The 17,148-nt window shown below is 46.4% G+C and overlaps 1 protein-coding gene across 1 annotated transcript in view; it reads right to left on the bottom strand.

The window, feature by feature from the left end:
- Positions 1–1,640: 1,640 nt before the first annotated feature.
- Positions 1,641–17,148, bottom strand: part of LOC126187682 (uncharacterized) — a 71,801-nt gene continuing 56,293 nt past the window's right edge. The window contains exons 3-4 of the mRNA XM_049928917.1: positions 8,565–8,765; positions 1,641–2,182 (exon numbers count right to left, since the gene is read on the bottom strand). Of these exons, the coding sequence (XP_049784874.1) occupies positions 2,075–2,182; positions 8,565–8,765 (309 nt within the window). The 3' untranslated portion in view covers positions 1,641–2,074. The remainder of the gene's footprint in view (positions 2,183–8,564; positions 8,766–17,148) is intronic.

Below are 17,148 nucleotides of genomic sequence, written 5' to 3'. Positions count from 1 at the left end.
TCTTTCAACAGGATGGTGCTCCACCGCACTTCTATCATGATGTTCGGCATTTCTTAAACAGGAGATTGGAAAACCGATGGATCGGTCGTGGTGGAGATCATGATCAGCAATTCATGTCATGGCCTCCACACTCTCCCGACTTAACCCCATGCGATTTCTTTCTGTGAGGTTATGTGAAAGATTCAGTGTTTAAACCTCCTCTACCAAGAAACGTGCCAGAACTGCGAGCTCGCATCAACGATGCTTTCTAACTCACTGATGGGGACATGCTGCGCCGAGTGTGGGAGGAACTTGATTATCGGCTTGATGTCTGCCGAATCACTAAAGGGGCACATATCGAACATTTGTGAATGCCTAAAAAAACTTTCTGAGTTTTTGTATGTGTGTGCAAAGCATTGTGAAAATATCTCAATAACAAAGATATTGTAGAGCTGTGAAATCGCTTCAATCATTTGTAATAACCCTGTAGTGTGGGCTGTGTTTACCTGGAGTGGGCTGGGTCCTCTGGCCCAACTGAACCGTTCATTAAGTAGAAGTGGTTATGTTCGAGCCGGCCGCTGTGACCGAGCGCTTCTAGGCCCTTCAGTCCGGAACCGCGCTGCTGTTACGATCGCAAGTTCGAATCCCGCCTCGGGCATGGATGTGTGTGACGTCATTAGGTTACTTAGGTTTAAGTAGTTCTAAGTTCTAGGGGACTGATGACCTCAGATGTTAAGTCTCATAGTGCTGAGAGCCATTTGAACCACTTTTGGTTATGTTTGATTACTTGGAGACTATTTGCAGCCGTTCATGGACTTTATGTTCCTTCATGGCCGACAATGCGCCTTAGCTGGAGCCAAAATTGTTGACGATGGTTTGGAGAACTGTTGTATTCTCCAACAGTTTATTGAACATAATTTCTTGTACAGTACAATAGCTGGCTGTACAATAGATGTAGACGTCCGTCGATCTAGCCGGAGATGTTGTTCCTCTCGGTCGGCTGGTACTTCTATCGGCGGTGCAGTACAGCGGCTTCGGTGGTATCTTCTCGGAGACTCTGCTATAGCGGTTGCCATTAGCATCGGACGAAGACTGGCCTGCCTTCGACCGGTCGGGCCTATATAGTGAGCTGGAGCCAATAGAAACCCGGCGTGAGAATCTGTGGCCGGACATGTCGCGGCGACCTCTGAAAGGAAACGTTCCTATTAATCGACTAGAATCTTCGACGTGTTTACCTGATGTCTTCGCCTGTTTGGCTGTTGGTTTGTTTCCCTCATAGCGTGGCTGTTATGCGGTGCTGCCTGCCATTTAGGGGAACCAGATGGCAGACAGTACAGAGAACATTCTGTATAAGCCGAGGGGATGATAATGGCCACCCATCGAATATTTTTGCGACATAATCGAGAGCTAAGTTTGGGCAAAAAATCCTGCACCGGAAACACTTTCAAAATTGCGGCCGGCTATAGAGTATTTCTGCAGGTGATTTCCAACGTCTTGTTGAGTCCATATCACGTCGAGATGCTGCACTATTCAGGGTACAGCTGGTCCGACACGATATTAGTCGGTATCCCATGACTTTTGTCACCCCAGTGAACAAATAAATGTCTTAACACACCAGAGGAAGAGAGAGATCAGGGAAAATTTTAGGGTTGCTCTTTTTACAGTTACACAGTTTATTATTATGTTCGCTCCGAGTACAAACATTACCACACTTAACATCGACGCTACAGATACAGATGCTACATGTACTGCTAAAATATATAGACATATCTTTAGCTTAGAACATTAAATATAGCTCAGTTCTCCACATTATAAAAAGTCATATTAAAAGGTGAAATTCAGAGTAGCAACATCTTCATTACAAACATCAGTACAGTTATGGAGGGAGTAGCAACATCAATATACACTGGCAAAACAATGCTTTTTCTGTTTTAATAAATACGTGAAGTACTTTTATCCTCGTTAAAAATATCACATTCAGTTAGGGGAACGTGCGCTCCACGTAGAGACGTCTACAGTCTACAGGGTAGGGGCAAGCATAGGGGGAAATGGGTGGGTTTGGGGGGTCGCAGAGAGCAGGGCGAGGCTGGTCCCCTCAGGCTCGGCGCGGGCCGGCGGCGTTGAGGATCTTGCGCAGACGATTGGTCTGCTGCGTGTGGTAGCGCAGCTGCTGCTCGATATCGGACAGCGTCATGAACCGCTCCTGGAACAGTGGCCGGCTCACTACGAGCGCGCAGCGGGGGCGCCGCCGCCGCCGTGCCAGTCTCCCGGGCACGGTGCGTGCGTCGTGTGGAGTGCCGACGGCCGTCCTCTCGGCTGAGGGAGCCTCATGCGTGCGTGCGGTTGTGCGTGCATGCCCACGTGCCACGGCCAGTGTACTAGACAGTGTGCGGCCATGCCTTCTTTGCCGCAAGACATGAATCTGTGCACCTACAGTTTTGTGTGTGTGTGTGTGTGTGTGTGTGTGTGTGTGTTTGTAACAACCATAATATGTGGTGAGAGGGCAAAGAGAGAGGTTAAGGCATGAGTGACTGGTGAAAAATGGAGAAAAAGGGAAAGCAAGTCAGGAAGATTTAACGTGTTCTTGGGACGACTTAATATCGTAGTATAAAATATTGGAAGCCAAGATCACTTGCTGTGAAAGTTATTTCATGACCAGGTCCAGATTGTATACCGATTAGGTTCCTTTCAGATTACGCTGATACAATAGCTCCCTACTTAGCAATCATATACAACCGCTCGCTCACCGATAGATCTGTATCTACAGATTGGAAAATTGCGCAGGTCTCACCAGAGTTTAACAAGGGTAGTAGGAGTAATCCATCGAACTACAGACCTGTATCATTGACGTCGGTTTGCAGTAGGGTTTTGGATCATATATTGTATTCAAACATTATGGATCACCTCGAAGGGAACGATCTATTGATACGTAAACAGCATGGTTTCAGGAAACATCGTTCTTGTGCAAACGCACGAAGTAATGGCCGCTATCGACTGGGGATCTCAGGTTGATTCCGTATTTCTGGATTTCCGGAAAGCTTTTGACACCGTTCCTCACAAGCGACTTCTAATCAAGCTGCGGGCCTATGGGGTATCGTCTCAGTTGTGCGACTGGATTCGTGATTTACTGTCAGGAAGGTCGCAGTTCGCAGTAATAGACGGCAAATCATCGAGTAAAACTGAAGTGATATCAGGTGTTCCCCAGGGAAGCGTCCTGGGACCTCTGCTGTTCCTGATCTATATAAATGACCTGGGTGACAATCTGAGCAGTTCTCTTAGGTTGTTCGCAGATGATGCTGTAATTTACCGTCTATTAAGGTCATCCGAAGACTAGTATCAGTTGCAAAGCGATTTAGAAAAGACTGCTGTATGGTGTGGCAGGTGGCAGTTGACGATAAATAACGAAAAGCGTGAGGTGATCCACATGAGTTCCAAAATAAATCCGCTGGAATTCGATAACTCGATAAATAGTACAATTCTCAAGGCTGTCAATTCAAATAAGTACTTGAGTGTAAAAATTACGAACAACTTCATTTGGAAAGACCACATAGATAATATTGTGTGGAAGGCGAGCCAAAGGTTGCGTTTCATCGGCAGGACACTTAAAAGATGCAACAAGTCCACTAAAGAGACAGCTTACACTACACTTGTTCGTCCTCTGTTAGAACATTGCTGCGCGGTGTGGGATCCTTACCAGGTGGGATTGACGGAGGACATCGAAAGGGTGCAAAAAAGGGCAGCTCGTTTTGTATTATCACGTAATAGGGGAGAGAGTGTGGCAGATATGATACGCGAGTTGGGATGGAAGTCATTAAAGCAAAGACGTTTTTCGTCGCGGCGAGATCTATTTACGAAATTTCAGTCACCAACTTTCTCTTCCGAATGAGAAAATATTTTTTTGAGCCCAAACTACATAGGTAGCAATGATCATCAAAATAAAATAAGAGAAATCAGAGCTCGAACAGAAAGGTTTAGGTGTTCGTTTTTCCCGCGCGCTGTTCGGGAGTGGAATGGTAGAGAGATAGTATGATTGTGGTTCGATCAACCCTCTACCAAGCACTTACATGTGAATTGCAGAGTAATCATGTAGATGTAGATGTCTGTGTGTGTTTGTAACAACCATAATGTGGTGAGAGGGCAAAGATGATGATGATGATGATGATGTTTGGTTTGTGGGGCGCTCAACTGCGTGGTTATCAGCGCCCGTACAATTTCCCAACCTTTGCTCAGTCCAATTTCGCCACTTTCCTGGATGATGATGAAATGATGAGGACAACACAAACACCCAGTCATCTCGAGGCAGGTGAAAATCCCTGACCCCGCCGGGAATCGAACCCGGGACCCCGTGCTCGGGAAGCGAGAACGCTACCGCGAGACCACGAGCGGCGGACGAGAGGGCAAAGAGAGAGGTTAAGACATGAGTGACTGGTGAAACATGGAGAAAAAGGGAAAGCAAGTGAGAAAGATTTAACGTGTAGTCGGGACGATTTAATTTCTTGGTATAAAGTATTAGAAGCCAAGATCACTTGCTGTGAAAGTTATTTCATGACCAGTTTCAACACTAACTAGCTGTCATCCTACTTGTTGGTTCTTAGGTTATTTACCTCATGATATTACCGTCCACTGGTTACAATTTCCTCACGAGTCCAGTCTTATTCAGTTGCTTTGATAATTCGACTTTATAAGGACTTGGAAGAGCAGTTGAACGGAATGGACAGTGTTTTGAAAGATGAACATCAACAAAAGCAAATCGAGGATAATGGAATGTAGTCGAATTAAGTCGGGTGATGCTGAGGGGATTAGATTAGGAAATGAGACAAAGTAGTAAAGGAGTTTTGCTAGTTGGGGAGCAAAATAACTGATGATGGTCGAAGTAGAGAGGATATAAAATGTAGACTGGCAACGGCAAGGAAAGCGTTTCTGAAGAAGAGAAATTTGTTAATATCGAGTATATATTTAAGTGTCAGGAAGTCGTTTCTGAAATTATTTGTATGGAGTGTAGCCATGTATGGAAGTGAAACATGGACGATAAATAGTTTGGACGAGAAGAGAATAGAAGCTTTCGAAATGTTGTGCTACAGAAGAATGCTGAAGATTAGATGGGTAGATCACATAACTAATGAGGAGGTATTGAATAGAATTGGGGAGAAGTGGAGTTTGTGGCACAACTTGACTAGAAGAAGGGATCGGTTGGTAGGACATGTTCTGAGGCATCAAGGGATCACCAATTTAGTACTGGAGGGCAGCGTGGAGGGTAAAAATCGTAGAGGGAGGCCAAGAGATGAATACACTAAGCAGGTTCAGAAGGATGTAGGCTGTAGTAGGTACTGGGAGATGAAGATTGCACAGGATACAGTAGCATGGAGAGCCGCATCAAACCAGTCTCAGTACTGAAGACCACAACAACAACCGTTATACGACGTTATGTGCCTATGTTGTATCTAGGAAAGTGCCCAGTACCAAGCTATGTTTGTATGCTTCCATTTACTGGCTGTCAGTTACACAATATAATACCCTCTCTTGTTGTATATATGACCATAACATCAATTTTTATTATTATTTTATTATTATTTCACACCCCGTCTAGGCAGAAAGGGGGGAAAGGCAGAGAAGGAAAAGAAAGGCAGATGGGGAAAAGTGGGTAACAAAATGAGGTGAGGGAATAGAGAGGAAATCCTGATGAGGTGGTTTGGGTGGGTTGGACCTATAGCTTGTTGGATGTGTAAATGTTGGTGCAGAGTTCATGATCTGGAAGGGGAAGGTGGTTGAAGCTGCGTTGGGAGAGCATGTAGGGGGTGTGCAAGTGGTGAGTAGGTGGGACGTGATAAAGGGGTGGCAGCATGTTGGCATCATATTGGATTGGAAAGTAGAATGAAACGATAGCAATATTGGCTTCGTGCTTGCAGATAGTGTACAATTTTGAGAGATGTTCAGTGAGATTGAGGAGACGCAGCCTTCCATCATGTACGTGTAATACCTATATATTGTGATCATAAATACCTGTAATGTATTCGACCCTGTGCCTACCTATGTACTTGTTTTTCTGTGAGCCATGTCAGTGTTTGTCATCCATTTGGTACTACGTTCCTATATATATATATATATATATATATAGATGCTTTTCTCACGTAATATGTTTTAAAAAATCTCTTATGTAAATAGTTAGCTAGTACAATCTTCGTGCGTTAGAGCTACCTGGCGATCAAGCTTGAAATCACTTTAGATTGGCACTAAAGCGCATTGGCTCAGTTTTTCTGAGTTTTCGTCAGCGGATCGTCTTTACTGATGTAACAGTATTGCTCCTGCACTCCTTGTTGATGCAATGAACATTTTATTTAGCATGTTTTGTATATCTGACAAACTGGTGTGGAGCAGTATTATTATAACTGGAGCATGTCCTCAGTATGTCGATTGTGTAGTTATATTTTTGAGAAGCATGCAATTTTAGTTATTCAGGTATTATAGCTCCTTATCATAGAAATTACTGTGTTGCCGTTTGTCTATCTGTACATTGTAGATCTGAGGGTGACAGGTAGTTTCTGTCGAAACCGGTGATGAATCTATTTCACAGCAGGCGGTCTTGGTTTGTAACATTGTATGCTACAAGTCTGGAAGATATGGGTTTAATGTCATCTCAGTAATGAGTTCGTCTCAGAAGGGGACCTTGTCAGGCAGGACAGGTACTGGAATGGAAATTTTCTATACCTGTGGAAAGAAATTATTTCAGGTTTCACCTACTTTGTATAGTGAAACCACAAAATTTCTAATTTATTATAACTAAGACTCACTTCTCCCGAAAGAAATTTCTTCCTGCCTCATTTGAGTAGAAGAAGAAAAGAAGAAGAAGAAGAAGAAGAAGAAGGGGAGAGAGAACACAGGACAGAGTAGTATGGGCAGAGTAATGAATAGAGGAGGAAGAGGTCAATGGAATGGAGAGCTGGGGAAAATAGAGAAGATGAAAGACAGTGGGAGAGATATTGATAGTATATGCTTTTCCATGTGTGTGCATGTGGCAGAGGGAGTGAGAGGCAGGAGGAGGGAGGACTGGAGTGGGGGGGGGGGGGGAATAAAGACAGATGTGAACATACGGAAAAAGAGTGAAAAAACAGAAGTGAAGAGAGTGGAGTGTTTCAGAAACAGGAAACGAATGAGATGGATGTGAGTGAGGCAGACAGAAATGGATGTGAGATATTTAGGAAGACATAGGGTGAGAGTGATGAAAGGAGAGAAGTGTGAGAAAAATAGAGAAAGAGTAGCGTAAGACAGGCATATTATTGAGAGATGGTTAAAACAAAGAACTCATGGCGCATAGAGTTGAAAAGAGGATGATGGAGTGATAAAAATGTGAAGGTGGCAGACAGAGAGTGAAATTTTGTGGAGATGAAAAAGAAGGGAGCACTAGTGTTTAACATGATATTGACCAATATGGCGTTAGCCAACGTACTCAAACTTGGATAAAATGTGGATAGGGAAGGAAAAGTGTCATAATCTATTCAGAGCTACCACACTGCCATTAATCTAAAGTGATTTAGGACAACTACAGAAGAGAGTGGCAATGTGAATGACATGGAAGACAAAAAAGGAAGTGCACAGGTATAAGCAGACAAAAAAACAGAGAGACAATGTGGAGAGGAATTGTGTGTGAAGGCTGGCAGAAAATATTCTGGGTACAGCCCACCTACTTCCTAGGTTGCATATGTATATCTCAGTGTGTGTGTGTGTGTGTGTGTGTGTGTGTGTGTGTGTGTGTGTGTGTGTTTGTGTGTGTGTGTGTGTGTGTGTGTAATTTTGGTTTGCAGTATCTATGGGGTACATTTGTTTCTATTACTTGTCCTTATCTTCTTTGACTACATATCTTCAGTTCTTCACATGCAAAAGTCTTTCAGCACACATGACATAAGTAAAGCAGAAAGAAGTCACTAGTATTTCTGATGCTTTAGTATTTCTGTTTGGAGAGCAGGCATGGTAAAAGAAATTTTCTTGGAAATTATTTTGATGGAGACGTTTTTTGTCTTAATTTGAGGGAATAATGTAAGCCATATTTCAACTGAACCTTCTGCTCCTATGTCGAGTCTCAATTTCTCTCCAAAAAAGGTCTTTTTTAATCAATAAAAATGTGAAAATAGCATTTCAGTGAGTTGGTAGGCACATCGACCACAGTGGAAGGCAACACCAGAATAGGGATGAGAATATATTATCATCAATTTGATATGAATACTTCTTCAGAAGCTATGTGAAGCATATTCATCTACACTGATAGGCCGTATTATTAGTCACATAGAGGTATACAGTGCATCTTGGGGCACCGATGTACAAGCAACGTCTGTGGTGTGGCTGGTTAGGTTCGTGGGTATTATAGTCCAGGTGAAGATGTCTACAGAGTCCTACGACTACGACTGCACATGGTAAGTGCAGTTATTTAATGCAGGCAACGAACAGCTACACGACAGTACAGTGACGAGTGATAGCCAGTAGTGGGTTGGACGTGAGTTTGGAGGAGTGGAGTCGTGTGGCGCAGGCCGACCTCGCTGAGGTGGAGCCGGTGCGCTCGCCTAGGCCCGCGCGCGGCCCCCACGTGCAGTTACCTGCGGAGGGCCCGGGTCGGCCTGCAGCGCGCCCACGCCGCCCTGCCGCCCCCAAGCGGCCAGCGGCCGTCGACGCAGAAGACTCTGCCGCTCAGCGCTCGTCGCCATGTCAACCAGCTGCTGCTCCAGCGGGTCGCGCATGCGCACCAGCCTCCCCGTCGGGAACTCCTCGCCGCGCAGCTGGTCAGTCGAGCTGGGCACCTGGCGGTCGAACACGAGAGAGCGTGGTGAGTCGCGGGTCCACTTGCGAGAAACCAGTCCGCCAGTGGCTTATCAGCCACTGGGCGGGAAAGCTGTCGCAGAGATCCCCGTCTGAGTATTCTGCAAGCCACATTGAAGCCGAGCGCCTAGCTGTCCTAGGCGTCTGACCATTTTTTAGTTCTTGCTAGAAAAATCGACTGATACTGGCTCACACCAAACGGTTCACAATCCGCTTGCGAACGACGTGCACTCAAACTCGTCCCCCAGGGGCAGCTAGTTGTCGGAAGGACTTCAAATAAAATTTTCCATTCTTTTCATCTGCGCTCTTTTCTTTCTACTCGACATCACTCTCCCTCCACCCTCTACAATTTTGAATCATTCCATTGTTCTCCTTTCAAAACCATCCCCCATTATGGCTCTCAAATCTTTCTATTTCTACAACTCGCACCTCAATTTCCTTCTAGCTATCTCATATTTCCAGCCTTCACGTTTTTCTCACACACCACTCTTTTCATGACTCACCTACTATTCTCCTTCAATATTTTTATACCTCTCAATTGCTCACTCTGCTACCCCATTCTCTCTCTCTCTCTCTCTCTCTCTCTCTCTCTCTCTCTCTCTCTCACACACACACACACACACACACACACACACACACACACACATACACACATGGAGGGAAAATCTGATGCAAAGAACCTTGCCTGAGCATTCTGTGACCCACACTGTTTGCAAACAGTACAGAAATTTCTTCAGAAGTCGGCGAGACAGTGTGATATATTGTGAAGACTGGGACAACATAGTTGGTGCTGGAAGCTTCCATACCCACTCTCGCAAGTGTAATTATGACAATCGGAACTTATTTCGAGTGTGGAACTTTGACCATGTCTCTACCGTCCCTACTGTGTCTCTGGTTCGAATACATGTAGTTCACTCATAAGTTATTAAGTTTAAATTAAATTTTTTTGGAACATCGTCTTAGGAAAAACAGTGACCTTCATAAAACTACACCCATTTTCAATACACACAGTCGTGGCCGCATTTAAATTGTTTATTTTTTTTCGCATTGCCGGTTTCTATACGCATTAAAGAGATCACTTTCAGATCTTACATTCCTTGATGACTGTAAGAACCGTTGGCGTCGAGCACTACTGTTTGTGTTGAAATAAGTTAGAGATTTAAATTAACTGTCGTTCGAGAACGGACTACTTTTTGTAAACCAGAATAAAAAGTCATTGTTTATTCCGCAAGCATTTCAACGCCAACAGTTCGAGCCACCACTTACTCGATTCAATGCTATTTTAACAGAACTTTCACTAAGTATAGTGAGTGGCATTGTCATTTCTTCATCATGTCGCTTACCTGTACATACACACAATTTAAAGTTCGTCAAACCGTTTTTCTGTCTGCATGTGGAGGCTAATCTCAGGAACTACTGCAGGGGTGAAACTTCCTGGCAGATTAAAACTGTTTGCCGAATCGACACTCGAACTCGGTACTTCTGCCTTCGTGGAGAAGTGCTCTAACGAAATATTTTCCGTTGTTGTTCGTTCTATTTGTTCGGGGCGGATGTCCCATGATGTTTCTTCAAGTCCACCGGTGATCCATTAACTTAGTTTTTTTACTACAGAGAGTAACTGACCCGCTGAGCGAACACGCTGAGCTACCGTGCCGGCTAACCAACTGAGCTACCCGGCACGACTCACGTCTCGTCCTCACAGCTCTACTTTCGCCAGTACCTCGTCTCCTACCTTCCTTTCTTCCGAGAGTGCTAGTTCTGCAAGTTGGCAGCGGAGCTTCTGTGAAGTCCGGAAGCTAGGAGATGACGTACTGCTGGAAGTAAAGCTGTGAGGACGGATCGTGAGTAGTGATTGGATACCTCAGTTGGTAGAGCACTTGCCCGCGAAAGACAAAGGTCCTGAATTTGAGTCTCGAACCGGCACACACTTTTAATCTTCTGGGGAGTTTCATATCAACGCACACTCTCCTGCAGACTGAAAATTTCATTCTGCTGTAGGGATGCTGGTACGGTTTTCAGTAATAGACATATTATATTGTATGTTAACCAGGGGCCTAGAAACGACGGAGAGGCTCCGTCCCTGCCGCAGCCGCAGTGATCCACAACCCCACGACGACTACCGCAGTCCACTTCACCCCTCCGCCGCCCCACAGCGAACCCAGGGTTATTGTGCGGTTCGGTCCCCGGTGGACCCCCTCAGGGAACGTCTCACACCAGACGAGTGTGGAAGAGTAATGGTGGTGTACGCGTACGTGGAGAACTTGTTTGCGCAGCGATCGCCGACATCGTGTAGCTGAGGCGGAATAAGGGGAACCAGCCCGCATTTGCCGAGGCAGATGGAAAACTACCTAAAAACCATCCACAGACTGGCCGGTTCACCAGACTTTGACACAAGTCCGCCGGGCGAATTCGTGCCGGGGACCAGGCGCTCCTTCCCGCCCGGAAAGCCGTGCGTTAGACCGCACGGCCAACCGGGCGGACCACATAGACATACTGACTCACTAAGAAGTTTTGTGTGTATAATTTATTATCGATGTACCAGATAAGTCGTCCAATCATAGTAGTGCTACCTGTGCGAAGCCAGGACTGGTTACTATAGTTCAATTCTTTTATCTTGGCGGTTCGCTCATGCCCGCCCAGACGCGGGACATTGCTGCGTTACCAGTTGCAAACGACGCACGCGCCAAGAGAAGCAGCGCCATAGTATAGTATAGTTCGCAAACTTACGGTTAGGTGGGAGCGCGCAGTTTATGAAGTAAAGCCACCACGGCCGCATTAACCCTTTCGGTGCTACAGACACGTGCTCCCCGCATTCCGTGCTGTGCGCGATTTTGTCATCACTGCACTGCTCGCCTGTGCAGACACATGGTGTTCCGACTGCTTTGACACACTTTTCATTCGATTTCACAAAAACTACACTCCTGGAAATTGAAATAAGAACACCGTGAATTCATTGTCCCAGGAAGGGGAAACTTTATTGACACATTCCTGGGGTCAGATACATCACATGATCACACTGACAGAACCACAGGCACATAGACACAGGCAACAGAGCATGCACAATGTCGGCACTAGTACAGTGTATATCCACTTTTCGCAGCAATGCAGGCTGCTATTCTCCCATGGAGACGATCGTAGAGATGCTGGATGTAGTCCTGTGGAACGGCTTGCCATGCCATTTCCACCTGGCGCCTCAGTTGGACCAGCGTTCGTGCTGGACGTGCAGACCGCGTGACACGACGCTTCATCCAGTCCCAAACATGCTCAATGGGGGACAGATCCGGAGATCTTGCTGGCCAGGGTAGTTGACTTAAACATTCTAGAGCACGTTGGGTGGCACGGGATACATGCGGACGTGCATTGTCCTGTTGGAACAGAAAGTTCCCTTGCCGGTCTAGGAATGGTAGAACGATGGGTTCGATGACGGTTTGGATGTACCGTGCACTATTCAGTGTCCCCTCGACGATCACCAGTGGTGTACGGCCAGTGTAGGAGATCGCTCCCCACACCATGATGCCGGGTGTTGGCCCTGTGTGCCTCGGTCGTATGCAGTCCTGATTGTGGCGCTCACCTGCACGGCGCCAAACACGCATACGACCATCATTGGCACCAAGGCAGAAGCGACTCTCATCGCTGAAGACGATACGTCTCCATTCGTCCCTCCATTCACGCCTGTCGCGACACCACTGGAGGCGGGCTGCACGATGTTGGGGCGTGAGCGGAAGACGGCCTAACGGTGTGCGGGACCGTAGCCCAGCTTCATGGAGACGGTTGCGAATGGTCCTCGCCGATACCCCAGGAGCAACAGTGTCCCTAATTTCCAGGGAAGTGGCGGTGCGGTCCCCTACGGCACTGCGTAGGATCCTACGGTCTTGGCGTGCATCCGTGCGTCGCTGCAGTCCGGTCCCAGGTCGACGGGCACGTGCATCTTCCGCCGACCACTGGCGACAACATCGATGTACTGTGGAGACCTCACGCCCCACGTGCTGAGCAATTCGGCGGTACGTCCACCCGGCCTCCCGCATGCCCACTATACGCCCTCGCTCAAAGTCCGTCAACTGCACATACGGTTCACGTCCACGCTGTCGCGGCATGCTACTAGTGTTAAAGACTGCGATGGAGCTCCGTATGCCACGGCAAACTGGCCGACACTGACGGCGGCGGTGCACAAATGCTGCGCAGCTAGCGCCATTCGACGGCCAACACCGCGTTTCCTGGTGTGTCCGCTGTGCCGTGCGTGTGATCATTGCTTGTACAGCCCTCTCGCAGTGTCCGGAGCAAGTATGGTGGGTCTGACACACCGGTGTCAATGTGTTCTTTTTTCCATTTCCAGGAGTGTATTTGGCCCAAAAATTTTATTTTTACACATCTTCTTGACTGATACCTTCCCCCCATAAATGAATTAATTTTGTTTCGATGTTCAACGCAGTTATTGTGCAGCATTAAATGTAGTAAACAATTGCACGAAATTTTGAAGAGTTTGCAGAGGTAAAAGTCCATAGCGTATACTTTGCGTATGGTCGATTTTAGTTGCCACAATGTTGAGAATGAAATGTGGACAATATACCTAAATTTCATATGAAATTTACTGCATAACAATATCTCATTTAATTTAAGTACCAGATAGGTGTCGTATGTAATATTGAGAAATATTCCGTCTTTCGCGACTGTAATAAAAGTTTTATTTATACCAGACCCATTTCGCTTTTTTCTAAAAAGTTCTGATTAAAACAAAATTGGCTAAGTACACAAAACTGAATTGTGGACGTAATAAAACATAGAAACTAAAACATATTGTCAGTGAGGTGCAATGTGCAAAAAATTTGTGTTTGTCACAACGGACAGCAAATACTTACCAAAACATAGATCAGTTGACGAAAACATTGAATATGATGATGTTGCCAAAGCAGCGAAGCAAAGAATTGCGTCAGACAATCAAGTAGCCCGGCAATGTACGAGCCGAAATTCTGCTCTAAATAATACTTTTAATACTGTCGCAAAGAATATATTTCAATATGAATAGTAAAACAGCGACTGCGGAAGAGAAGATAAACAAACAAAACAGATAACATGAATATTGTATGAGTGCCTTTTCATTGTTTTTAATTGCTGTGAAAAGAAATATTGGAGGACAAAATTAGAAAAACCGAAAACTTATTATGATTATAATGAAGAGTAGTAGTAGTAGAAGGGTTTTGTGGGCGCACGACAGCAGGGCGAAGAGACAAAGAACTAGAAATTTCAATAAATTACATTCAAACGAATAAAATACATAAATTAAGACACTTCGATATTGTTTTTAAATATATAAAATATTACGTGTCGAACAAGGTTTTGAACTCAGAACCTCTTGCTTCACATCCAAATACCTTAACCATAACACTTTTTTTTTTTAACAACGCACGCTACCGCTTTTTTTTTTTTACATCAGCAGTGCATACCACTCTCTTTTTTTTGTATTTTTTTTTTAACAGTAAGGAACTGAAAACTAGTAAGTGCACTCGTTGGGCCGAGTTGGGGACGCACATAACTAAAACCATGCTAATAGTTGTAGAAAAAGGCATAAAGAAAGAGAGCAAAGTGCGGGGCGAAGGAAACCATGAAACAAAACTGAAGGGTGGAATCCTAACCACCATTAACCAGTGCTACATCTTGCACTGGATGGAAAAACAAAAACTGCGAAGACCTTTTCGCACTGGGACAAAAAGAGGAAGTGGGGCAAATACTGCTACAGAGTGTGAGGGTTCACAACGAACCTCTCCATCTGCTGTATCATCCAGGTATGACTTCTCGTAATGATGAAAGTAGATCCCACGTTGTACCGTGTAGTGTTCTATCATCGTATTGTAATCTTAACTTCTCTTACCCGTGATGTTCCAGCTACGTGGAGGGTCGTGGAACGCACTCCACAAAAAAGTGGAAAAATATTGTCGATACTTTGGGTTACGGAGAATCTTGCAATGTCGTTCCTGCAAATAGTTCCAAAAGTCTAAAGTGTCCTTAGTGCCGTCTTGGAACAAATAATGCACTGCATGTCCACGAAGCCACGTCATAGCATTAGTTTTAGTGCGTGGGTAATACATGTCATCCGGGAATAGGATAGTCTTGGGGTCGATATGATTCGGCGTTACCCGAAGGAAGTATGCTGACATTTGCCTCACTAAGTGCCACACTGCCGTAGACTCGCCACAGCTAAGACGGTGTTCATCGTTGTCTTGAACGCCGCAGCTCGTGCACGTGGGTGAGTCGACCATGTGGATCGCATGTAGCCTTGATTTGGTCACCTGCTTACCGTTGACAGTGATATACCACATCGCCGTGACGTCAGTGTCCAGTGTTACGTGGTGAATTGTCCTCCACACTACTCGCCAGTTGACGTTCGGGTGCTTCCTCTCCACGACGTTATCAGGTCGTCCACGTTGCAGGACCCTATAAACCACCTTTGCCGTCGCCAGGTGAGTCGCTGGTAAGGCAAGCCGAACGTAACTGAGTTCGAGGAAAAAGACACCGATGTAGAAGAGCGAGGAGGGGACGTGGTGTATCGGCACAGGCGGCAACAGTGAGGGCGGTGCTAGTTCTTCTATTAACAAACTGGTCAAACTGTCCGGACGGCGGTGCCATAGTTTGACTAATGTGCTCACAAATAGGGCGACCGCTCTGTCATGAACGTGATAAAGGCCAAGCCCTCCCCGATCCGGGGGAAGGGTGAGAGTCTCATATTTGATCTTGAAAAGCATTCCTGAACTCACGAAGGACCCAAAAGCCGCAAGTATACGGCGAGCTAACATCACCGGTATAGGTAATATCTGGGCGATGTGCGGAATGCGTGACGCTAAATGTGTGTCAACATACTGGGTCCTTTGGACGATGTCCAGGGCTCGTAGGCGGTTGTTGGCAATTCCAGTCCGAACATTTCGTAAAAGCCGTCGATAGTTGTGAGCAGCGGTCCGTCGTATATCGTCTGTAAAATCAATGCCGAGACATTTCAAACTATCTCTGAGCTGGAAAGGGGTGACACTGTTCTTAGACAATCCGGCCCCGATGTTCATAGCCACCGATTTTGCGACGTTGATACGACTACCAGTGGCCATGCCATATTTCTCTATCCAATTCAGTGCGCTAGCGGTGTCGTCACCGTTGCGGATGACAATCACCAGGTCGTCAGCGTACGCTTTACACCGGAAAGTGTGGCCTCGTAACGTCATACCCGTTAGTCGTTGGCGCAGGCCGCAGAGGAGAGGTTCCATGGCCACAGCGTAAAGTAAAGTGGACAGAGGGCAGCCTTGGCGTATCGATCGAGAAATGGTGAGGGGCTGCGAAGGTCGGCCGTTGACGATCACCTTGGATGTCGCGCCACGGAGTAGTCGCATGACGACAGTGACGAATGGCTGTGGGTACCGCATATGTTGGAGGACCGCTTCCAAATAGTCGTGGTCCACTCGGTCGAAAGCTTGACTAAAATCGATTGCCGCCAGTGCACCCTTCAGACGACATGCCCTCGCCAGTGAGATCAAGTCACGATATTCACTGAGTGCTGTTTGAATATTATTGTCGCCTCCTAATGACGTTTGATCGGGTGAGATAACATTTCGTAAGGTCTGGCGTATCCGCACCGCCAACAGTCGAGAAAAGATCTTAAAGTCGCAGTTCAATAGCGTCAACGGGCGGTAGTCCTGCAGACGTGAGCCACCGGACGGTTTGTGAATAGGAATTATCATCCCTTCCACAAGGGCCGCAGGGAGCGGCACGTCCGGGGATAGTAGTTCGCGACAGATGTCCGTCCATCGGGAGGCTAATAAATATTGAAAAGTCCGGTAAAATTCCAAGGGGAGGCCATCAGGACCCGGTGACTTGTTGACAGCTCCTTTTCTAATGGCGTCGATCACTTCTTCTTCTGTAATTTCGTCCATCAAGGCCTCTTCCATTACCGGGGTGACGGTGCCGTAAATCGTCTGAGAGACGTCCTCCAGTGCTGTCAGATCAGGGGTCTGAGCGGAATAGAGTTGGGAATAATGATTGTAGAACGCTGTGTTTATGTGTTGTTGCGTGGTGAGGCGACGACCGTCCTCCGTGTCGATGAAGCGTATCAGCGCTCGTTGGCGTCGTTTACGTTCACGAAGGACGTGGAACATTGACGGGCGTTCGCTCGGTATCCGATCCTGCGTCCTCGAGCGGATGACTACCCCCTCTAGGTGGCGTCGCATATGAGCGAGGATCTGAGCCTTAGCACGGTGGACCGCCGTTTGTCGTTCCGGAGACGGCGCCATAGCATCGCAGTCGCGCAGGACCCGGAAGTAAAAGTCGAGTGTATGTCTTCGCCAAGTAGCGTGGTCGCGACCGTAGGTTATCAACGTTCGCCTCAGT

The sequence above is a fragment of the Schistocerca cancellata genome, chromosome 5, assembly GCF_023864275.1.
Source record: "Schistocerca cancellata isolate TAMUIC-IGC-003103 chromosome 5, iqSchCanc2.1, whole genome shotgun sequence".
Classification (NCBI taxonomy): Eukaryota; Metazoa; Arthropoda; class Insecta; order Orthoptera; family Acrididae; genus Schistocerca; species Schistocerca cancellata.
The sequence above is the reverse complement of the archived record's forward strand: the minus strand, read 5'-3'. Positions and strand labels throughout refer to the sequence as shown.